Consider the following 25,817-nt stretch of genomic DNA (forward strand, 5'->3'; position numbering starts at 1 on the left):
TGACCATGCCCAAACTCCCTAAAAGATTGTTAAAGTGGGGCTCATTCAATGATTCGGGAGCAGGAGCAGAGAGCCTGCTTCCCTGAGTTCTGCTCCACTCCATTCAGCAGTTTGGATCCAGAGTGAGTGCGGGTGGGGCTAGAGGCATCTGGTGGCTTTGCCACCACAGCTACTGCTGCCGGACTAACTATCTCACAGACTGTGCAGACGGCTGAGACTGTCAACCAGCTTGCTGAAAAGAGTCAACAACGCTTTGGACATATTCAGTTGGGCATATTAACCTTAAACCAACAAGTGGCTCTGGTTCAGGAACAAGTGGACTATCTTTAGACTTTTCAACAATTAATCATGTTATATGTGGCACTGTATATACTCATGGCACTGTAATGCATGCTTCTGCTACTGTTATGAAACTCAACCATCATATGAGAGGGTTTCGAATACTGCTTTTGTTAATTTTACCACCCAGTTAGTGCATGCTAGATGGTTCCAGCGCTGGTCTGGCTCCTTGGCACTGTCAGTCCTGGGGATACTTGGTTTAGGGCTATGTGTCTGGGTAGCCACAGATGGGCTATACTTTGAGGGCAGGATGCCACCTAAGACAGGGAATATTAGAGGGCTATTCCCCATGACAGGCAAGGTATTATAAAATAAATACGGGGGCGGAGTTGTTATGATCTAGCTGCCCTCACTCCCCCTGACAGACAGCAGAACTTCCTTGTGGTCTGTAATTGACAAGGATGTTTGTGTTCTTTCTGGCCGCAGAAGGAGAAGAGGTATAAAAGGTTGCTGGGCAAAATAAAGGTTGCTGTTCTTCCAACTGAAAAGAAGCCTCTGTGTGTCAATCCCTGCACCCCCGCCAGTCTTCGTATCCAGGCTGCACTGGCTGCAGCACACGCGTGCGCACACACACACACACACACACACACACACACACACACACACAGTGAGAGATCACCAGTAATGTGGCCCAAGTTAGCACTTAGGAGGTGGATACATGAGGATGAAGATTTCAAAGGACTGTGGGCATAGTGTCATAGGCCTTTAATCCCAGCATTAGGGAAGAAGAGGCAGGCAGATCTCTGCATTTGGGGCCAGCCTGGTCTGTGTAGTATGGGTCTCTTGTTCCTTTGTTATCTGTTCCATTTATTGCCTTTTGGCTTGAATAGCCCAGTGTTTTGTTAATTGGCTGGTTTTTTGGTCAAGTAGGGTTTTTTCAGCTGATGTTTGTGGGGGTTTGTGTACCTAGATTCAATATATTGTCAGGTTCTTCTGACTAATGTAGACTTTACTTGTGCCTATAGGGTCTGTTCTTCCAACTCCATCTCCTGCTCCCTCCCCGTTCCTCCCACTCCATCCCATCCCCATCCAGTCATCAGAGAATGTAAGGCTTTCCAAGAGGAGTCAACAAAGTCTAGCACATTGCTTTGAGGCAGGACCCAGCCCCTCCACCCCCTACTATAGCTAGACTGAGCAAGATATCCCTCCAGAGAAAATGGGTTCCAAAAAGCCAGAACAAGCAGTAGGGACAAATCTTGGTGCCACTGTCAGTGGCTGGTATATGAGGTTTTTTTATGTGTTGTTTTTATTGGATAATGAATAAAGAAACTGCTTTGGACCTGATAGGGCAGAACTTAGGTAGGTGGAGAAGACAGAACTGAATGCTGGGAAGAAGGCAGAGTCAGAGAGACGCAATGGATCTTCTGCCTGAGATGGACGCTGGTTAGAATCTTGCTGGGAAGCCACAGTCACGTGGCAATACACAGATTAATAAAAATGGGTTAAATTAAGATGTAAAAATTCGCCAATAAGAAACTAGAGCTAATGAGCCAGGCAGTGATTTAATTAATACAGTTTCTGTGTGGTTATTTCGGGGGCTAAGTTAGCTGGGCAGCAGGGATAAACAAGGGGCCCCGCTCCTTGTAACAAGTAGCCTCGCAGTCTGTCCCAGACAAACAACTGTCACCCACATTTGGAGGGCCTAGTTTACTCCTATGCTGGTTCCCTCGCTGTCTGACTGGACTCAATGGGCTCCCATTAGCTCAGATACGCTGTCTCAGTGGGTGAACCCATCATGGTCTTGACCTTTTTGTTCATACTCTCACTCCCCCTTCTCTTCAAATGGACTTTGGGAGTTCAGTCCAATGTTCTGCTTTGGTTCTCTGCATCTGCTTCTATAAGTTGCTGGATATTCATCAGTCTGACTACAGGGCAAGGCCAGTCCAGGCACCCTCTCCACTATTGCTTAGGGTCTTAGCTGGGGTCATTGTTGTGAATTCCTGGGAATTTCTCTGTGCCAGGTTTCTTGCTAGCCCCATAATGATTCCCTCAATAAAGACATCTCTTTCCTTGTTCTCCCTCTCTGTCCTTCCCCCACCTCTACCATCCAGTTCCCTCATGTTCTCCTCCTCCCGCCCCTTCTCTCCTCCTCCTCCTCCCTTTCCACCTTCCCTTCTCCCCCCACCCCCACGCTCCCAATTTTCTCAGGAGACCTTGTCTATTTCCCTTTCCCAGGAGGAATCTATGTATGTTTCTCTTAGGGTTCTCCTTGTATTTAGCCTCTCTGCACTGTGGACTATAGGCTCGTTATCCTTTGCTTTACAGCTAGTATTCACCTATTGAGTGGGTACATACCTGTAGCGCCTGCGCTATGGGACAGTTTACAAGTTGGGCATAGGGCTAGAGATTAAAGAACACAAGGAATGTGGGTCATTTGTGAAGAGAGAATGCAGAATGCCATTTATTCAAGCTTAGAGAAAGCCTTATATACCTAACTGCTGCACAGTGGAAACCTCCAGGAAGCTGGGAAATTACCAGACTCAAAACTGAGCAAATAACTCCTCTGTAGCTAACTACCAGTGTGGGCAGACAGGAACAAACAAGATGTTTTGCCAGAAACTTCAAGCTACTCTCAATATGAACCGTGGGAGGAGGGGTAGAGCTGTGGGCCCTACAGGTCCCCCTTTATTATAAATTACATAACTAAGCCTGTCTTAGGTGCAGTGGACATCAGGCAACACCCCTTGCCTGTCATAGAAAAGCAACCAGGTCAAAACATATTTCCTGTCTTAGGTTGGGGCAGCCCCCCAAAAACCTTTCCCATCATTGGCTCACTAGTCACCCATCGCCACGTTCAGCCAGATTTGCACTGAAAGATCCTCCAGAGCAATAGCTAAGAGGACTTGCCGAGTGGTGAAATTGACCTGAACTTGCCTCTGGCTCTGGCTCTATAAAAACATGAAGATGATAAAGGCTCCAGCACACATAAGCATTCCTAAGGAAGCTGTGCCTGTCCAATCCTTAATGGGTCTGCCCACAAGTTGGAGCCCCTTAAGTAAGGTCTCAGCACTGGTGAGGGGAACTCTGGTATTATTAACTAGAATAATCTGATGAGCCAATTTGTGCATAAGATTAAGAAATTGTGCACTCCAGGGTCCGCGAATAGCAGCATTAAGCATTTTCACTGCATCCTTTAAGCTTGTAACCTTAGCAGTGGTAACACACATGTAATGAAATGAAGGGGAACAGGATAGCATATGAGTTTCCCTGAGTAAGTCTATTTCTTCTTGAACCACAACCAGTTGCAAATTTAACTGCACTATTCCTTTGTGAATATAGCTATTACTATCATTTTGAGTGGCCAAGGTATTTGTGACCTGCCCCAATAAGGTATCCACCATGCTAGCAGTAGCAACTGACTGACAACTGCAGCAGCCGTAGCTGCCATGGAAGCCACAGCCAAAATATATTCTTGCTCGATGCAGGATGCAGGATCATCATGGGATGTGTTTACAGGTAGAAGAACAATCCTTGGCACTCAGACCACCACAGCCAGCTACTCAGAATCCCAGTAACTCTTCAGTTGACCAACCTACTCAGAACAGTTTAAAACTCCAGAAATATCAGCAGGATGATCAGCAACAGTAAAAAAAAAAGGGGGGGGGTGACACAAACTTCTGCCCGGAAAGTACAATTTTTATCTTTTCCATTTTGATGAATCCTCAGAGTGCAAAATCAAGACAAGCTTGAGGCCCCCAATCTTCAAAAGCAGACAGTACAGCATGTTGCATGGGGTTACAGTAATGAAAATGCCTGCTGTCCTTGGATTGATTTTTGGCTGGTGGCTTGAGATCCTACCACCATAGATCTGTCTGGGACAAATTAAGAGTCCAGGGGGAGGTGGTAATGCACTCAGCCCATAGGATGGAAAGGCTTCAATCATAACTTAAGGGCCCAGGCCAGCAACCACTGACTGGAGCCGCTGGGTGAATTCTGCTAATAAAGTATACCTTGAGACCTGCCACTGAGGCATTGTTGATCACAAGGCAATCACTTGCAGCAATGGAGGTAGGCTCATGAGGTTCCTAATTTTCTCAAATCACAGAACTTCAGCTAAATTCTAAATCCTCATGATATTATTTTGGGTTGTATCCAAAGGCACAGCGGGTTTACCAGTGCCAAAATTGGTAGATAAGAAATAGGGCCACCCAGAGCTATCCAATCCCACCAGCATCAGAAACAGAGGATTCTTTACCTGTGCCCATCTGATCTCTTGGCTCTGCAAAGCTGCATCCAATTACTGGGTGTAAGGTTGTCTTCCACAAAGGATTTCTTTAAAGCCACAGTAAAGGAGGCATGAGTGCCACAGGCCATAATTTCTTCTTTTAATTATTTAATGTCTCTAAAGGCCAAAGTATTATGCTGCCTGATTTGCTGTCCTTGCAGACCAATAACCTCCACAACAAAATAAATTTGCCTCTCTTTACTTAGATTACTTAGTCTCTCCTGGATTTCTCGAATTTCCGCCTCTATGTCAATAGGGGCAGAGGCAGCAGCAAAAGAATTTGAAGCAGCAAGTAATGAATTTTGCCACGGGGGTCTTATGGACACATCTCTGTTTGCTTCCTTCCTTTTCTCTCTTCCAACTGTTTTAACAGTACAATCTCCCTTTCTAAAGTCTTTTCTTCCTCTTCTGTATCCCTTTCAGTACTTTTAACTTCCCCCTCCTCAAAGCTCTTAATAGACTTCACAGATACTTCATTCTGAATCTCCTCAAAGGTTTTGATCAAATTCTCTAATTGTTCTGTCACTTTTACATTATCAGTGAGGAAAGCATCTTTGACTAAACACTATAACAAAAACGTTGTTTGGGAAATTCTTCCAGTCCTCGCTCTTTTAAAGCTTTATGAAGGTCAGCTTTTACCTGCTTCCAATCAAGAATATTAAAACCCCCTGCTTATGGAAAACAGGGACTAAATTCTAAAACTGTCTTAATGAACTCTTGTGCTGTCTTGGTTTTAATAGACCTTGTTTCATGAAAAGAACTATCAACTGGTCAGTCAATACTTAAACAGAATTACTAGCACCCGTCTTCAATTCACCCTCACCATCAATATCTTACCTGCTGGCCAGCCTTCTGAGGGCGATCTCTCAGGAGTCCCTACTTCCTGATCTCGCTGGTGGCCTCCAACTGTAGTGTCTGTGCAACAGGACAGTTTGCGAGTCAGGAAAGGGACTGGAGATCAAAGAACACAAGAGACGTGGGTCATTCATGAAGAGAGAATGCAGAATGACATTTATTCAAGCTTAGAGAAAGCCTTATATACCTAACTGCCATCCATATACCAGTGGCCATCCCAATGGCAGGTGGCAAATTACCAGGCTCAAGACAGAGCAAACAACTCCCCTGTACCTAACCACCAGGGTGGGCAGAGTGAGCACAGGAACAAACAAGATGTTTTGCCAGAAACTTCAAGCTATCCTTGATATGAACCCTGGGAGGAGGGGTAAACTTGAGTGCCCTATACATCCCATGTTCATCTTTCTGGGTCTGGCTTACCTCACTCAGGACGGTTTTTTCTAGTTCCATCTATTTGCATGAAAATTTCAAGATGTCATTGTATTTACCATTGAGTAGTACTCCATTATGTAAATGTACCACATTTCCTTTATTCATTCTTCAGTTGAGGGGCATTTAAGTTGTTTCCAGGTTCTGGCTATTACAAATAATGCTGCTATGAACATAGTTGAACAGATGCCCTTGTAGTATGATTGAGCATCTTTTGGGACACTCTGAAAGCAGTGCTAAAAGGAAAGTTCATAGCACTAACTGCCTACATACAGAAAGTGGAGAAATGAATGTAGGTGACGGTTCAGAGACATCGCCGCCAAGCTGGGAACCAGGGAGATGGCCAAGACGAACCCCAAGACCATGCAGGACATCACCTTGGTGCTGGAGATGCTCCTGCGGCAGATGCAAGACAAGTTTTAGGTCATGTCCAACCAGATCATTGGAAGGATCGATAACATGAGCAGTCGCATTGACAACGTGGAGAAAAATATCTCTGACCTCATGTCCCAGGCTGGAGTGGAAGAACTGGAAGGCAAAAACTAGATTCCTACTGCGCAGAAGAGTTGAAGGCTGCTGATACTCACAGTGAATCCAGAACGTCGTTTTTCCCAAGCCAAGAGAAAACCAAGTGGCTTTCTAAAACTATTATGTGTCAACAGGTTTATAAAGCATGCATTTTATCACAGCCTGCATAGTCCATACAGTGTCCCCCCAACACCCCCAGTTTCTCAAACTTGGTATCTTTACATCTTGGTCAGTTGTTTTAATTATTAAACACTAAGACTTTGGCAGTTTCTGCATTAAATTGTCCAACTTTTTAGTGAGTTTTGAAGTCCTTTCCCTCTGTTCCTTTTGTGGTAGTTACTGTTTGATGAAGCGGCAGATACTTTCCAGTTAGGTGACTAGTAACTCTTCGCCTTGGCAGAAGCTGTGATGTGAGTTTGTGTACGTGAGATCTTCAGCACAAGGTGACTGTTGAGCTGATATTAAAATGTCAGAAATGCTTTCCCAAACAGCCGAGAACGTTTAGCAGTGGTTTGTGCCGGAGTGTCTGTCAGTTTTGCATGGGATTCTAGTAGCATTTGTAGTGGCAGGCTGTCAGAACCCATTGACCTTGGCCTCCCTTTGAGCTACTGACTGAAAGGGAAGAGACCAAAAGACCTGAGTGAGTCCGCTGCCTGTCACGTGGCTGAGAAATGCCCAGTGGCTGATGGAGGCCCTGGTGTTTAAGAAATACTATTTTGGGGGGGGGGACTTAATTGGAGGAGGGGGAGGGAAATGGGAGGCGGTGGCGGGGAAGAGACAGAAATCTTTAATAAATAAATAAATTTAAAAAAAATTAAAAAAAAAGAAATACTATTTTACTTCAACTATTTCTTGCCTAAATTCTTGCACAGTGAGTTCTATTATTGACTAAAGAAGACAGATAATAAACTCTTTACATTTGGAATTCCAGTGTCTGTAGGCTTAGCCTCTAGGCCACTTTTAATGATCTGGAAGGCAATCCATGTCACTGTCCCCACAAAGTGAATTAATTCATACAATAAAAAAAGAAAGCTCTAGAACAACAACAACAAAATAATCAGACTCATCCAGGAGTAGACAACAGGAAATAATCAAATTGGGGGCTGAAATCAATAAAATAAAAACAAAGAAAACAATACAAAAAAATCAATGAAAAAAGAGCTGGTTCTTTGAGAAAATCAACAAGATAAACTGAAAGACCCTACAGACCCCCTGAAAGACCCTACAGACCCCCTCCTCAAAACCCGCAGCTAGCATGCTCCCGGGGGAAAGTCCTGTTTGCTTTAAAAAATTCTCCGGATCAGCAGCCAGCCTGCTCTCGTAAGAACATCCCATGTGCTTGAGAGAGCAGGATGTCTTGAGATAGGGAGACTGCAAGGCAGAATGTCAATAAGATAGCATATCAACAAAGCAGGTTGACTGCAAAACAGGATATCTATAAAGATAGGAACAGGATGACTATTGCCAAACATCCATGCTGAGAGAGGAAACCATTCATGCCCCCGCCTCATTCCGATCAACCAATAACCATGCTTTTGTTTTGCTTCTGTAAACTCTTCCCTATAAAAAGCCCGCCCTCCAGTTAGCAGGTGCGCAAAGTCCTCCGAAAGACTTTGCTGCCCACAGGTACCTGTGTTTACTCAATAAACCTCTTGCTAATTGCATCCTGTGGCCTGGTCTCGGAGTGTCCTGGTTCTGGGGTCTTCATCGGAGAAAAAGGTCCTCTCTGACGGTCTTTCAAAACAAACCCTTATCCAAACTAACCAAAAGGTAGAGAGAGAACATCCAAATTAACAAAATCAGAAATGAAAACAACAGACACTGAGGAAATTCAGAGAATCATTAGGTCATACTACAAAAACCTGTACTTCATAAAATTAGAAAATATAGAAGAAATGGACAATTTTCTGGATAGGTACCATATACCAAAATAAAATCAAAATCAGATGAAGAATTTAAATAGACCTATAACCTACAAAAGAAATAGAAGCTGTCATCAAAAGCATCCCAACCAAAAGAAGCCCAAGAACCAATAGTTTTAGCACAGAATTCTAACAGAACTTCAAAGAAGAGCTAATACCTATACTCCTCAACTTATTCCACATAACAGAAACAAAAGGAACATTGCCAAACTCTTTCTATGAGACTACAGTTACCCTGATATCGAAACCACATAAAGACTCAACCAAGAATAAGAATTACACACCAATCTCCCTCATGAACATTGATGCAAAAATACTGGCAAATTGAATCCAAGGAGATATCAAAACAATCATCCACCATGATCAAGTCGGCTGCAGGAATGGTTCAACATACAAAAAAAATCTATCAATGTAATCCACTATATAAATAAACTGAAAGAAAAAAAACATATGATTGTCTCATTAGATGCTGAAAAAGTATTTGACAAAATCCAACACCCCTTCATGACAAAGGTCTTGGAGAAATCAGGGATACAAGGAACATATCTAAACATAATAAAAGTTGACAGCCAACATCAAATTAAATGGAAACTCAGGAACTCACTAAAATCAGGAAGAAGACAAAGCTGTCCACTCTTTCCATATCTATTCAACATTGTGCTTGATGTTCTAGCTAGAACAATAAGAAAACAAAAGGAGATTAAGGGGATACAAATTGGAAAGGAAGAAGTCAAACTTTTGCCATTCACAGATGATATGATAGCATACATAAACCACCCCAAAAATTCTACCAGGAAACTCCTACAGCTGATAAACACCTTCTGTAATGTAGCAGAATACAAGACTAACTCAGAATTTAATATTTGTATTGTTCCAACAGGTGTTAGCTTTACATTATCAAGGCTCAAAGTTTAGGGCTGATTCATCAGCATATTGGAGCTAGTTTGGGGTTGGCTCATTAATATTCCAGAGGTTCATTAACACATCTAACATGTAGATTTGGATCAACTCAGAGCAGTCCTGTGGCTGGTTCATTCAGTCTTGCAAGCATTACAGAATGGACTCTGACTAGCTCCAGTGGGCAAGCAAGGCTCTGGCAGGCCTTGCCCTTCTCTCCCATTCCCTCTGCTTTGCTAAAAACCATTAGATTATATTCCTAAATCTAGCCACCAAGGTCTACTTCCTTATTTGGCCACTTCCTCCTCCTGTGGCTAACTTCCAAGGTCCACCTATCAAAGTACTGAATTCCTGTGGGACAATATTATATAGGCCACATACTTCTGCATTGTATCAGCAGCGAGGCTCTCAAGCCACAGTAGCAGCTGAGGTGCTGAAAGCATCTTCAGACTGGCTGTCTCCTGAGCTCAGGATGCTGATGTTGTGCTGCTCCTTTGTAATTATAGAGATCGCCTGGGAAAAGGTGTTAATTCCAAGCTAGTGACAGAGCTGCAGGCATGACTTTAGTCCTGCTACCCCGGAAACAGAATGCTAATGAACTTCCCCCCTCAGTTTACCTTGAGAGATAAAAGATGTTTGGAGACTAAATACAGGTGATCTTCAGGATTCGAATGAACCCGGAGACTTCCTTCCGATATTGCTGTGTGAACTGTGTCTCAATTATTCCCATGCCTCCATGCCTGTCCAGAGGGACAGTTTATGTTGGAGTTGGACCCCGACATAATGGCACCTACAAGGTGGGGCTGACTGCTGAACCCTGAGAAATGCTGGAGAAGTGACCAGAAGTACAGAGGAGAATGTGAGGAACCCACGAGAGAAAATTTCACCACAGGTGGATACCTGAGTATGAGCATGAGCGCTCAGAAATAAAAAATAGAATTTAAAGAAGTATAATAAGGTGGGACAGTAATATCGGGGGTAAAATTTGTAAATATAGAAATATGGGCTGACACCAGACCCCGACAAAGTCCAGCAACCAAAAGCCCCCTTCGGCTCACCTAATTAACATGCCCGATTAAAATTAAACATCTCTTCCTAACACTGGGTTTCTCCTTTTCCCTCTATGTTGGTTTTTGGTTTTCGAGACAGGGTTTCTCTGTATAACCTTTGCTGTCCTGGAGCTATCTCTGTAGCCTCAAACTCAGAGATCCTCTTGTCTCTGCCTCCTGTGCTGGGAGTAAAGGTGTGTGCTACCACCACCTGGCACCCCCTTTACTTTTTTAAACTGCTATTCATGTGCCATGCCCATGTGTGTCTCCTCTCTATCCATAGATAGTCCTTTATCCAGTCCAGTTCTCCATCCTCCAGTGCCACACAACCCCCAGCCCTGCCCCAAATACCCCTTTGCCCTCTCCCTTGCTCTCCTTCCCCTCTCCTTCATCCTCTGTCTCCTGTCTTTGTCTCCTATTCTCTGCCTTCTAGCCCTCTGCGACAAATAAATCTCCTTTGTGCTGAGAACTTGGTCTTGGGGTATGTTGAGACAACTTTAGTGTTACATACAATTATATTATTCCAAGCCACATAAAATGGTTTTCATGTTACATAAAATGATTTCACTTATGTTCCTAACAACTATACATCATTTTACATTATTTCAGTTTTAAAATTACATTTATTTATTTAGAATATGAGGCAAGAACTGTACATGGAGGTCAAAACACAACTTCTAAGTTCTCTCCTTCCACCATGTGGGTGGCAGGGATTGCACCCAGATTGTCAGACTTGGAGACAAGCACCTCTCCCCACTGAGCCATCTCACTGACCTGTAAATTAGAATTTTTTAAACAAATTTGACCTATATATAGGTCCCATCATAGTTATGTGTTTTAATATCGAAATCAGTAGTTCTCAACCTTGTTATTGCTGTGATCCTTTTAATACAGTTCCTCATGTTGTGTTGACCCCCAACCATAAAATTATTTTCGTTTCTACTTCATAACTGTAATTTTTATTAGTTATGACTTGTAAATATTTGATATGTAAGATATCAGATATGTGACCCCTGTGAAAAGATCGCTAAAGGGGTCATGACCCAAAGGTTGAGAAACACTGATCTAAATGAACTATTCTTTTTTCAGTACTGAGGATCAGTCCTGAGGTGTGTACATGTGGTAGACAATGCTTTACCATTAAGCTATACCACTATTCCTGTATGGACAAGACTTGAAGAAAAAAAAGTAACTTCTTAAATTGGCCATCCTGGGTGACATTCTTCTTTATCTTATATTGGTTTATATTTTCAAATATCTGCTTTATTTTACTTACATATGTGTGTGTGTCTTACAAAGACTAGAGATCCACATGGGGTATCCTCCTCCAGAACTCTTCACCTTATATTTTTGAGACAAAGTCTGTCATTGAACTTGAAACTCACCAATTCAGCTAGACTGTTTGGCCTGCAACCCTAGGGATCCTCCTGTCTCTGTTTCCCTAGTGTTAAGATTATGGGTACATGGTGCCACACCTAGCTTTTGATGTGGGTGTAGGCAGAGTTTCTCTGTGTCTTGGCAGTGGCTCCCAAATAATCATTCAGAGACTTACTATTAATTATAAATGCTTGAGCTACAGTTCAGGCTTGTTACTAGCTAACTCTTCTTACATTTTAAGTTAACCCATATTTCTTATCTACCCTCTGTCACATAACTGTACCTTCTTTCAACACAGCATGTTCATCTTGCTTCTCTTTGCATCTCCCGAGACTTCCCAGACTCTGCCCTTCATCTTCACAGGACTCTCTCTGCCCAAAAATCCTGCCTAGCGATTGGCCAATCAGCTTTTTACTTACAATGAGAGCAACATATTTTCACAGCATACGGAAAGATTATTCCACAGCAGTTGGATGCTGGTGATCTGAACTCAGCTCCTCATGTTTGAGCAACAAGCACTTTAGAGCCTGACACATCTCCTCCAGTTCCTATTTTTTAACACTTCTCCAATGACCCCCACATCACACTTCTAATCATGTACCGATGAGGCCCAAGTCATGTCTCCACTGATAGATGAGCAGAAAGAATGCCTTCCCTTCCCAGTGAGGGAGCCTATGAATTCCAATGTCTCTGTGAGAAAGGAAAGAATGTTCAGGCCTTCCACTCACTTGGTGGAGGGGCAGTTTCTATGGTAGACAAATGCTTAACACAACTGAAAATCAGACAATGGTTGCCCATGGAAGGCCAAAGAGGACTTTCTCATCATGATAGGTAAGGACAGAAGAAGAGACAAGATTATGACTGTGACAAAAGCCTGGAAGCTTAAAACAAAGGCCAAGTGGATCAGGGGAGGACAAGTTCAAGGTCAGACCTGAATGTGTTTACTCCAAATTTGTGGCCCTATCAGCTTCTCTGTCTTTGCTTAGGGTGACCAAATCTAAATTGTTATAGGAAGACTTCTCCTCAAAGACGATTAGAACCTCAGCCCTCCAGAAGAGACCAGGTTTCAGCTCCCCATGTATTCCTCTACTTTGCAGAGGGTCTTTTTCTCTGTGCCTTGAGGTTTAGTATTCTCACCCCTAATAAAAGCTTTCTTTACTGATTGTGTCTCCTGTGTTTGGGATTTCTCCTACTGCTACCTGTTGTGCTTCAGAATATCCCTGTCGGGGCTGGAGAGATGGCTCAGAGGGTAAGAGCACTGGTTGCTCTTCCAGAGGTCCTGAGTTCAATTCCCAGCAACCACATGGTGACTCACAACCATCTGTAATGAGACCTGGTGCCTTCCTTGCCAACAGTACATTGTCTGCTTAATAAATAAATAAATAAATAAATCTTTAAAAAAAGAATATCCCTGTCTTTTCATTCTTTAATTGGTAGAGTAGATGAACTCAGTCAAGACCCTAGAGCAGTGGTTCTCCACCTTCCTAATGCTGTGACCCTTTAAGACAGTTCCTCATGTTGTGCTGACCTCCAACCATGAAATTCTTTTGTTACTACTTTAGAACTGTAACTTTGCTACTATTATGAGTCATAATGTAAATATCTGTGTTTTGGGGTGATCTTAAGTGACCCCTGTGGAAAGATGGTTTGATCTCCAAGGGGATCAAGCAGAGACTAGCCTAGAGGCTAATACTGCAACCCCTATGTGGTGCAGGAGAATTATCTGTATTCTGTCAATCATGTATTTTAATAAAATGCTGATTGACCAGGCAGGAAGTAGAGGTGGGTCAACCAGACAGGAAGTAGAGGCGGGGAGATGAGAACAGGAGAATGTGGGAAAAGAGGAAGCCCATTCCTCCCACTCCTGCCCAGACCACCTAAGAAGCAGCATGTAACCTACCCAGCTGAAAAAGGTACTGAGCCACATGGCTAACAGATCAGAATAATGAGTTAATATAAGTGATAAGAGCTAATAAGAAGCCTAAGCTAATGGGCCAATCAGTTTTATAATTTATAGGGATCTCTGTATGATTTTCTTTGGGGCTTACTGGCTGTGGGTACTGGATGGGACAGAAACCCCAACAAGCCGGCCCTTATTGTTACACCTATGTCTGGTAACAGCACCTGTGCAGACTTACATCTTGTCTGTCATGTTGTTTGTCTCTTATACTTTAATGAAATTGTCATTGAGCTTTAAAAAATTATTGTGACTTTAGATTGATCCAGCTATCTAATTCTATCACCAAGGCAAACAGCTTCCTAGGAATCGGACTGGCCCTTTGATTTGTTCAGTTACAACTATCTAAAAGCCATCAAATAAGAAAACACTTCATTTTCTAAGTCAGTTAACTTGAACAGGATTGTACTCTGCAAATACATGAAGGCTTCTGAATTAACAAGGGTTCACATTCTTTCTTCAAATCATGTAGCTTGGGCTTTTTTTTTTTTGCAAATCATAGGACACATAATTAAAGGATAGCAAAGCTTACCTATTGAACAAAAACAAAAAAAGAGGAAAAATACACTGTTGTGGTACAAACTAATTGTCCCACTTTTTCTGGGAAAATAATTCAAACATGAAAGTGAGGCAAAAGTTGATTTCATGGTCATTTAATAACTAGGCAGAACCTACTAACAATCTCACCTAAGACTTATTTGAGCCTATCAAGACATTTAATTTTAATCAAAAATTGGCCAGTGGGATTTTTCTCTTAGCAGAACTACTATAAATTTAAGACATTAACTTGTAGCAAGCATACTGGCTTATATCTTTTATCCCAGCACTTGGGAGACAGAGGCAGATCGATCTTAGTGAGTTCATGGCCAGCCTAGTCTACAGAGTGAGTTCCAGGACAGTCAGGGTCACAACAGAAAAACCCTGCCTCGAAAAACAAAGAAACAAACAAACAAAAAATTTAACTTATGTTAGGCCTGGAAGAATGTTACAACAGAAAAACCCTGCCTCGAAAAACAAAGAAACAAACAAACAAAAAATTTAACTTATGTTAGGCCTGGAAGAATGTTACAACAGAAAAACCCTGCCTCAAAAAACAAACAAACAAATTTAACTTACATAGGGCTGGAAGAATAGTCCTGTAATCTCACTGAATCAGGAGGATGAGGAAAGAGGATCACAAGTAGAACAGAGGAGCTGGAAAGAGCACAGGGGTTATTGTGTTGAACAAAGGCACACACTCCAGAGAGACAGCTGCGAATTCATCAACTTCACCCGGTCCATGGCGCTGCCCCTGCTCCGCTGTGCTCATCGCGGGGTGGCCAGGCCCTGTGCAGAGTCGCTGGGCTCTCGGCGGGGTCCGCTGGGCTTCGCATGAGCTGCTGAGCTCACAGGTTGTCAGTGCCAAGGCGTCACCGGAAGTGCTTGGTGTGGAGGCGGGCCTTGGACTCCCGAAAGGGATGGAATGTGTGGGCGGGACGTGATTGACATTAGAGCTAGTGTGATCTTATCTCACAGGGTTGCCTGGTAACTCAGGCGCCACCCCAGGAAGAAGGTTAGTGGAGCACGTTGAAGAGTTCCCAAGGCTCTTGGCACAGGGCTGTGGGGAGAGTGTAGTAGCTCATTTCATCAAACCCAGTACTTCAGAGGTTGAGGGAGATTGCCAGGAGCTAAGGTCCTTCTGCCTGAGGAATAAGACCCTTATCTCAGAAAAGTAAAATTGCTGGGACTATACAAAGTGCTTGCCTGGCATCCTGGAGACACAGGATTCATTCTTTGGTACTTTGCTTTGTGGGTGTCTGTGGGAGATCACAGACTGGCCTCAGTTACCCTAGGGAAATTGAGACCTTGGAAGTTTGTATTGAGGTCACAACAGGTTGTACTGTGTTGGAAAGCATGCATGTGGCCAAATGAGCTTTGTAGGTTCTCTCTTACAGAAAAATTAAGAGCCCTGAAAACAGAACAGAACCATTCCAGCCAGGTGATGGTGCACACCTTTAATCCCAGCACTGGGGAGATTCAAGACCAGTCTGGTCTACAGCCTGAGTTCCAGAGCAGCCAGAGCTACGCTGTGTATATGTGTCTGTGTATATGTGTGTGTGCATATATACATATATGTTATAAAATATAATATAAATAAAATGTTTTACATATAAAATAAATAAAGTATAATATATGAAATATATGCCATATATGTTAAATAATTATATAGAGATATTAAAAAAGCAAATTCTAGGCTCGAATATAGTTCAGCTGGTAGTTTGCCTACATTGTATGCACAAGGTCCTGAGTTTGATCCCTAGCAGTATATAAATTGGGCATGATAATCTCATGCATTTGGAGAACCATTGGCAGTTCAAGGCAAGCTTTGGTTACATAGTAAATTTGAGACTAGCCTGGGCTACATGCAACTCTGTCTCAGTCAATGAAAATGTATCTCTAGTAGCACAGTAGCTTAATATGCAAAACCCTGGGTGGATCTTCAACCCTACAAACTTAAAACAAAAAAAACTTCACATTTTAAAGACAAACTACAGTAAATCAGAGTGTATGGTGATGGAATTTTGAAGTGCAGGCAGGACTATGGCCTGTAACTTGCCAATAGAATGATGAAGGAGTGGTAAGATAGCCCATGCCCCACCCTTGACCCCCGTCTATATTATCTTGCAAGCAAACTGATACTTTCTCCTGCTGGCCACAAAGAACCAACTGTATTATTGGGAGCTCACTCTGCACAGAGCAGCGTTTCATAGACTTTCAGGGCAATATGTATAAAAAATTAGGAGTTTTCTTGACATTTAATCCTTCTTGCTGTAACACCTTCTGGTGCAGTCCTCTCTGAGTATTCGGCTTCATATTGTTTCCAGATATTTAGTCGTTCCTTCTGATGCTGCCAAACTACCAGATCTCCAGTCAGGGAGCCAGTATTTCTCTTGGTAAGAGACACATGGAGAAGGAAAACATGTTCACACTATCTCATTCATCTGGCAGCCAAAGCTGAGTTTTCAAGAAGGCTCAAGATCAAGAATATGTATTGTAGGAGCTCCTTCTGCTCCTTCAGCCAATAGCCTTTAAGATATGAGCCCACTTGGACTTGGACATGGTCCCTTACACCATAACCAGAGCTGTAAAGCATGTGCTCACTCTCTTTGCTTCCGGCTCTCGCTTCTGGCTGCTAGACTCTGTTCCTGTTCGTGCAGAGGGCTGTGATCTAGGACACTGATCTGTGAATCTCCCCTAAATAAATAACCCTTCATTGTATGTAATTCTGAACTAGTGTGGGATTATTTTGTATCTTCCGCCATCAGATATGTAGGGAGGGGTGTGTTAGGGAGGATCCTTAAGTTTGCAGAACTAGGACCTTCTTTTTTTTAATTTACTTGTTTATTTATTTATTTATTAAAGATTTCCTTCTCTTCCCCGCCACCGCCCCCCATTTCCCTCCCCCTCCCCCAATCAAGTCCCCCTCCCTCCTCAGCCTGAAGAGCAATCAGGGTTCCCTGCCCTATGGGAAGTCCAAGGAACCCCCACCTCAATCCAGGTCTAGTAAGTTGAGCATCCAAACTGCCTAGGCTCTTACAAAGCCAGTGCGTGCAGTAGGATCAAAACCCATTGCCATTGTTCTTGAGTTCTCAGTAGTCCTCATTGTCCGCTATAGAACTAGGACCTTCTACTTATACTCCACTGGCAGCAGGTTTAACCCTAACTACACCCCTCCACATTTCCTTGACTCCTGTTCAGCCCCCAGGCCTCCCCAGGGTGGTTTTTCTTGGGAAATCTCAGACATACTTCCATACAGGCACACGTGGTGAGGTTTCTGGGTTGATTTCTGCCTAATCCAGCAGAGCAAACACAAAAACGATTGAGCACAGCTGTTCCATCAGCAGAACCCCATGCTCTTTCCTGAGCTGTTTAATGGTGACACTTCCCAGAGTTCATCGTGCACAGGATCTTCTACATGTTCATGGACAACAAGATCTTCGTCATCAACAGCGATGAGCGCATGGTGACTTTTATCATCATCACCCACCTGAAGTTTTGTCAAACAAAAACTACATCAGTTACTGTGCTTTTTCTAGATCTACACTACACTTACGAAAGCCTTTTCCATACTTTCAGTAAATGTCAAGCCCTATTACAAGTTCATTGTTGATGAACATGATGCCTGCTCTCCACAGTCCTTTAAATGGAGTCCTTTTCTCAGCAAAACAAAACAAAACTGCATGTTCTGTCATGCAGTGGCTGGATGTATTGACTCTTACTCTGTCAAAGGGATGACTGAGCCTTGTGCTTGTCTTGGGGTGGAGATTTTTACTGGCAAGCATGCTGTCCTTTATTATGGATTTTCTACAATCAATCATCTCACATTCTTAAGGAAACGAGTTTGATGTGATGTTAACATGTCCTTAAGAGAGATGCTCTTGGAACTATTCTTGGAAATAGTTCATTTTTAAAAGCTACTTAAAAGCATGCATTTCCAAATATTTGTTGATGAACACCAAAGTTTTATTTCAACAGTTAACTAAGGAACAGAGTTTTGCAGATATGTTTGAGAAAACCATCAAAAAGTAATATGAAATGGTGAGTATAGAAGTGCTTATTAAAGTGCATAGAGAGTGGACGACCTATGGAAAACCTTCTTTCCCTCAAGGGTATAACAAAAGTCATTATTTCTTACTATTTCTCTAGTGCTTAATGTTTTAAGTGTACAATGCTGCAAAGTATCTATTTGTTAACAGTTGTTTGCCAAATTTTACTACTCTAACAGAGGTCCATTGTATACATGTATAAGACAGGGGAAGACAGCTCTCAGATGCAGTCTGATTCTGAGATTCCTGGAGGCAGGATCGTCATTTTAGACTGAGGTCAAAGTGAAAGCTGGTGGCTGGCTGTTTTGCTTTTTGGATCTTCAGGTTGACCCCCAATTTCTGACCTTAAGCTTTTATTAATCATGCTTCATTTGGCATCCAACACTTTGGGGTACAAGTTCACGAAAATGCTGTTTGCCTGAGACTTTTTAGCAACCAGCCCAGGTTATAGCTGGGATTGGAACTCCAACTCTAGAAACCAGAACCCAAACCTAACTGGGTTTGGGAGAAAAACTAATTCTCCCAGCTTCCATTCGCCCCAGCTTAGCTTCCATGTAAAGTTGGAAAATAGACAAAGAATCTGGATACTGTATGTTATTGTGTTCTCTTTAAATTGTTTGACTGCTAAGGAAGGAGCAATAGCTGTTAAAAGACATTTGAATATTTATGCTGCTGGATTAATACAACCTATATATTTTGAAAATGCCTTGACTTCAAAATTTAAGTCAAAAGATATGTTACTTTGGAGAAGAGATTTTGCTTTTGTTTCCACAGAAAATGAGAGGCTGTGGACTCATTCTGAGTTAAAAAAAATAAGGTTTTATCAAAATGCCTTGACTTCAAAATTTAAGTCAAAAGATAAGATATGTTACTTGGGAGAAGAGGTTTTGCTTTTCTTTCTATAGGAAGTGAGAGGCTATGGATTCATTCTTGGTTAAGAAAAATAAGGTTTGATCAAGAAAGACCCCCTAAAAATCTCCAATGGGAGCAGTTGACCCAGGTAATCTAACGTTTTAGAGTGCATTTGTTGCAGTTTCCTCTGAGTTCTACATCCAGTACAGCTTCAAGACTGCTGGCTGAAATGATCCAGCTTCACATAATACTCCAGTAAGGACAGGAACCATGATCCTAAATTTTCTTTGGGTCCCCATAAGATTATCAGCATCCACAATCATCAGTAAGTAACTTAAAAAACTATACCCACAATTCCCACACACACAATGGATTGTGGATGTTTATTTTTGTTTAACGTGTTGGTTACAAGCTGTTATGGATAATAGTTAGGAGAAAAGCTAACAAAGGGGGGGGGGCTGGAGAGATGGTTCAGCGGTTAAGAGTACTGACTGCTCTTCCAAAGGTCCTGAGTTCAATTCTCAGCAACCACATGGTGGCTCACGACCATCTGTAATGAGGTCTGGTGCCCTCTTCTGGCCTGCAGGCATACACACAAACTGAATATTGTATACATAATAAGTAAATAAATATTTTTTAAAAAAAGCTAACAAAGGAAATTAGACTCAAGGATCTTGTTTTGAGGGGGAAAAAGGCCAGCCAAAGTGGCACACACCTTTAATCCCAGCACTTGGGAGGCAGAAGCAGTCTCATCTCTGTGAGTTCAAGGTCAGCCTGGTCTACAGAGCGAGTACCAGGATGGGCTCCATAGCTACTGAGAAACCCTGTCTCAAAAAATGAAAGAAAGAGATAGAGAGAGAGAAAAGGAGAAAAGAAAGTAAAAAAAAGGGAATCTAGATATAAGATAGAAAAGTAGATTATTGAATCTACTTTTTAAAAGCAACTTTTAATTTTAAATACTTTACATTGGTTTTACTCTCTTATATTATATGCAAATTTTGTATATTAATACAAATTTGAGATTAATTTTGTTAAAACATATTGTACATACATTTCTAATCTTGTTCAAGGTGTTGTACCTAAACTGTTCATTTAACAATGTAATGCAAATTTCTAGTCCTTGAAAATTATTATTATCAATTGTTTAGGATAATAAAGAAATATAGCTTAGTTGTTAATCACCTAGTATAATCAAACTTGTAGTCACTTTGTTAGGTATGCTTTCAAGGTCAAACCAAGATATAATTTAGATAGATAGGTCATCTTCATACACTTCAGAGGTCTACAGAATAAGGCATTTAAGATGTTTTATAACATAGGCTCATCTTTTTTATGACAATGAGATATGTTTGCTCCTGGCAACATCAATCTACTTCAGAGAAAATAACGGGCATCGAAGAAACTTCACATGGAGTTTACTGTCTTTGTGGAAAAAGTAAGCCACTAGGCAAGAAAATGCCCCTGCCTCAACTGTTGACATTATGCTGTCCTAATGAGACAATCAGGACACAAAATATCCTGCTTCACAGAAAAGTCTGTCAAATATGCTAGGCCTGTAGACCAAAGATGGATGCCCAATGTTACAGAGGAACACTGGGTAACTGTCCAGGCAGCCAGCTGTTTCTGTCATTACTCACATTTTTAGAAGTCGCTGCTTGCACTTCCTGTTACTCAGTTAATATTATTACCTTCGTGGGTCTCTGAGGGAGTTGAAGATTAGATAGCTATAGTTATAGTTTACCAGACACAGAAAGCAAGTTATGATAAAAAGTAAATTAGGTATAAGACTTTGGACTCACCAAGATAGAATAGATATGGAATATTTTCTCTGAATTTGTCATATGCAAATGGACTAGACATTGTTGATGTATTTATTGCCTGTATATATTGTATATAGTCGTTGTACTTATTGTATATAGTTTTCTTATATTAGTTATAGCCTTTTTTAGTTTTTTAGACAAAAGGGGGAAGTGTAGTGGTATTTCAAATATATTTTAATTAATAGAGACTGCCTTAAAATCTGAGATTAAAACAGCCCCACTGGTCAGCCTTACACACTAGATTGTGGTAACACACATCTTTAATCTCAGTAGCCATAATGACACACACCTTTAATCCCAGTAGCCAAACTAGTTGCCATAGAAACTGGGCAGTGAATGCCTTTAAGGACAGTGGTACATGCCTTCTATCCAAGTCCTAGAGAGGAATATAATATGGGAGGAGACAGCTCTCAGTCTCAGTCTCATTATGAGATTCCTGGAGGAAGGAATGTCATTTCAGACTGAGGTCAAAGTAAGAGCCAGTGGCTGGCTGGCTGTTTTGCTTTTCGAATCTTCAGGTTGAACTTCAATTTCTGACCATGAGCTTTTATTAATCGTGCTTTATACATGTACCACACTTCTAAAAATGCAATGTATGAGCATGCCAAAATGAAAGTCAAACCTTTGTATGCTAATTTTAAAACATCTGGTTAGGGTGTGGCCTCCTGGAGCCCAGGTAGAAAAACCGGGGTAGGTAGGTGCATGCTCCCACTCTTGTAGCGTGAGTTCCCCCCTTTTTCAATTATTAAATTATATCTATTGTTCTTGAGATGGTCTGGTTATTTATCATACTGACCAAATACGCCAACACATACAATGTCTTATGCAACAGAGATATGAGGTCCTTCTTTGGCTTCCTATATTGCCTTAACTGTCTTTCATTATGTCTGAAATTTGTCAATAGCCTCTTGTAACAATTATTCAGTTGTACAATCTTAATAATTGTGCCAACTTGGAAGATCTTACCTGCTAGTAAACTTTCTTCCATTGGTATTCTATTTTGGCTTGCCACTGGTGAGAATTTTAACAGATGCACCACTAGTTGTCATTATCACTTCCTTAACCACTTAGTGGTACACTTTTTCACTTCTTGTCATCAGGCAGCTCAGACTCCAAAATCATAGCTCATAATGTGCTTATTGAGATTACTACTAGCACCAGGTGATAAACTCAGTTCCCCTGGATACAGGCCGTCACTGACAACATAAGTATTGAGTAAAGAAAGTAGGACTGACCAAAGGGAAAATATGAAGAAACATGCAGTTGCAATGTAGGCCTCCCTAGCCATGTGGAGATGTTTAATGCTGGCATGACCATTCCAAATATTCTGGATTGTTCATCTACACTAACTAGTTACTGGGTTTTATCAGGAGGAAATAGTATATTCTGCTACAGCTAGCAATTTCTTTGGCAGCAATTCCACTGTGACTTTATGCAGCACATACACCCAACATCTGGGAGAATTTGTGTCTCAGTCAAAAGGTGGGAACTGGAAAGCACAGCATAATGCATTCTTTACCCATAAATAGGGCAGAATCAGTACTGTTGAACAGAATTCACATTTAGAAGAAATAAGAAATTCAGGCATGATTGTGCATGCCTATAAGTCCAATACTTGGGAGATTAAGGTAGGAGAATTGCTGTTAATTTGGGACAAGTTTAGCCTACAGGGTGAGTTCCAGGTCATCCTGGAGTACAGTGTGAAAAAAATAATGGAATAAGAGAAATCCATGTTCTATTTGCAGAGAGATTTTCAGATGTTTGTTAAGAAAGATAGTATGCATGCAACTGCATAACCATTTCTATTAAATACTTATTAAGCTCCCTCCAAAAGTATGCACACTCACGCATACACACATGCATGCACTTAAGGAATGTATATATGTGTATTATATTAGAATAAGTGACAAGAAGTGAGGAATGGTTGAGGTCAGAGATGAAATATGGCTTTTCAAGGAGGGATGTACATGCAACATTAGAAAAAAAGAGACAGCAGGAATGGAGAGGGTTAGAGTGGGCCTGGAGTGGCAGGTTAGCTGTTGCAACTGTTGCCTGTAATTTCAATACCAGGAGAATATTGCCCTCTTCTGGTGTACACAGGAACTACACTCAAGTACAGGTATATACATATAATTTTAAATTGTATTTTTATTATTTTTAATTAGCTGTACTAGTGTGTAAGAGGTATGTGCATATAAAAGCAGGTGCCTACAAAGATCAGAGACACTGGGTCCACTGGAGCTAGAGTTTGAGACAGTTGAGAGTTCTCTGATGTAGGTGCTGAGAACTGAACTCAGTTTCTTAAAAAAGCAGCAAGTGCTCTTAACCATTGGGTCATCTCTCCAGTCCCACATACACATAATTAAAAAATAAATTTAAAATGCACTAGGAGAGGGGGGAATTAATGTATGGCCCTTTTGTGCTAGAAATCAAACTCAGAGTTTTGAAGTTTAGGTTCATGTTCTCTTACTGAACTATACCCCAATTATAAGGTAAGGACTTGAAAACTATAATGTATCTAGAGATTTGTGTAGGAGGGTCCATGTATGTCATTGATGTGGGATTTCCCTCTGTATGCTGTGATTACGATTGATAAATAAAGGAACTTCTTTGGGCCTATAGCATAGCTATAGGGAAACAAATCTAGGTGGAGAAAACTAAGCTAAATCCTGGGGGAAAGAAGGGCAGAGTGAGAGAGAAACCATGTAGCACCACTGGAGACAGACACAGGAGCTTTACCCAATAAGCCACAGCCACGTGGCGATACACAGATTAATGGAGATGGGTTAAATTAATATGTAAGAGTTATCCAATAAGGAGTTAGTGCTAATGGCCAAACAGTGGTTTAATTTAGTGTCTGTGTGATTATTTCAGGGCTAAGCAGCCAGGAACTAACAGGAAATCTCCTTACAACATGTCATAGCACATGTGTGGAGGCCAAATGAAAAACTTCTAGTAGTCAGTTTTTTTCTTCAATCATGTGGGTTTTAAGAAACAAACTCAGGTCATCAGGCTTGGCAGAAGGTGTTTTTATCTGTTGGACCATCTGAGTCCCCCCCAAATCTGCAAAATTTTATATGAAGTATTAGTATTACTATTGCTGATGTTAAGCAAATATTCATCTTATATCCCCCACACTTTGGTTCTTGCTTATATCATCAACTCTAGGCTTTGCATTATGTGTTTTAAATGGAATATAAGCCAACATAATGTATGGAGAGAATTTAATGTGGTCATGTGGTTTTGCTTATGTTCTGGCCCTCCTGTGATTACCACAAGGTAATGCTCCCTGGAGTTGCTTAGTCTTCACAGTGAGAAGGTCTGAAGCCAGCCTTCAACCTAGAAACAAGCCTATAACTGCATCCTGGAGCAAAGGAGTTCCAGATAGGTCTAGAGCTGTAGCTCTGGGGTCATGTTTGTCATGCATGTATGTACAAGGCCCTGGCTTAAAGGGCACCAGGATCTTTAACAATCAAATTTGTTTAATTACAGGAATTAGTTCTAATCTTTTCCAGGACAGTACTAGCATTGAAAATATTTCATGGATGGGGGCTGGAGAGATGGCTCAGTGGTTTAGAGCACCGTCTGCTCTTCCAGAGGTCCTGAGTTCAATTCCCAGCAACCACATGGTGGCTTACAACCATCTGTAATGAGATCTGGCGCCCTCCTCTGGCGTGTGGGCATACATGGAGGCAGAATGTTGTATACATAATAAATAATAAAGAAAACAATCTCAAGCTTCACTCTGCTCATTCTGAAGTCAGAATTCCCTTTAAAAAAAAGAAAATATTTCATGGATATTGCTAATCAATAAGATAAATATGAAAATAGCTAATATTTTGAATTTGAGTACTTTTTGTAAAAGCATAATAAAATAGCCAAAAATCATACTGAGAGGCACTAAATGCCATTAATAATAACAAAAATACAAACATAATACACAAGATATCACCAGACTTACAAGCACACACTTCAATAAATAAAATTAAACACTATAACCACACAACATAACAAATCTCTAAATATATCAAAAACTCTACATGATTTCATGTATAATGTGTTCAAAACAGGTAAAATTTGTGTTTAGTAATAGATATCAGATGGTTTATACTCTTAAAATACTGCTGCCTATAAAATGACATGTTATTTTTGCTTTTGGAAAATTTTTGAAGATTTTATATTTTTATATGTATGATTATTGATTTAAATGCATGTGTGTATGGGTGCTGCCAATAGAGGCCAGAAAAATGTTATCAAATCAACTGGAACTGTGGTTACAAACAGTTGTGGGCCAAAATGTGGGCACTGGAATTTGAACCAGATCCTTTATGAGAACAAGTGCTCTGAAACACAGAACCATCACCCCAGCCTAGGAAATCTTTGATCCATGCTTTTGTGACACTGGAGTATACATATGTAAAATATATCTGGATACATGCTCATGATATTCATTTTTTACAAGCTATAATTTAAATGTATGTCTTGGATTCTTCTTTTTGAGACAGAGTTTCCCTGTGTACCTGAGGCTGGTCTTGAACTCACTATGTCTGGCTATGTTTTGTGTTCTATACATGAGAAAAACAAAGGAATATACATTCACATAGATGGCAGAAAATCTACAAAATAACCAGCATGAAGAGCTGCAAAAGAATTAGAGGAAACACTACAGTAGACTGATAGCTGACTTTAATAATCAAAAATAGAAGCTATAAGACCTCAGAACAATACTGAGCCATCTCTCCAACCCTGGTAATTACACTTACTAAGTGTTGTGACATAGAAGCTACTATAAGCATCTCTGTGAATACTAGAATCACAGAACATGGATTAAGGATAAAAATCCCAGAAATAAGAATGAGTTTCAGTTACAAACCATTGCATTACTTATGTTTTGTTGTCACATAGTAGAATGTTGTGTGAAAACTAAGAGATATGGATGGTTTCATAAATGAAAATTTTACAACAAGCATATTTTTTAAAG

At 41.1% G+C, this 25,817-nt stretch overlaps 1 protein-coding gene across 1 annotated transcript in view; it reads left to right on the forward strand.

The window, feature by feature from the left end:
* The window catches only part of LOC101994300, a 47,011-nt gene that overhangs the window by 6,542 nt on the left and 14,652 nt on the right, over positions 1 to 25,817 (forward strand). The window contains exons 2-4 of the mRNA XM_013350480.2: positions 6,869 to 6,875; positions 14,735 to 14,933; positions 17,508 to 17,693. Coding sequence (XP_013205934.1) covers positions 6,869 to 6,875; positions 14,735 to 14,933; positions 17,508 to 17,693 — 392 coding nt within the window. The remainder of the gene's footprint in view (positions 1 to 6,868; positions 6,876 to 14,734; positions 14,934 to 17,507; positions 17,694 to 25,817) is intronic.

Source organism: Microtus ochrogaster, chromosome X (genome assembly GCF_000317375.1).
Source record: "Microtus ochrogaster isolate Prairie Vole_2 chromosome X, MicOch1.0, whole genome shotgun sequence".
NCBI classification, from domain to species: Eukaryota; Metazoa; Chordata; class Mammalia; order Rodentia; family Cricetidae; genus Microtus; species Microtus ochrogaster.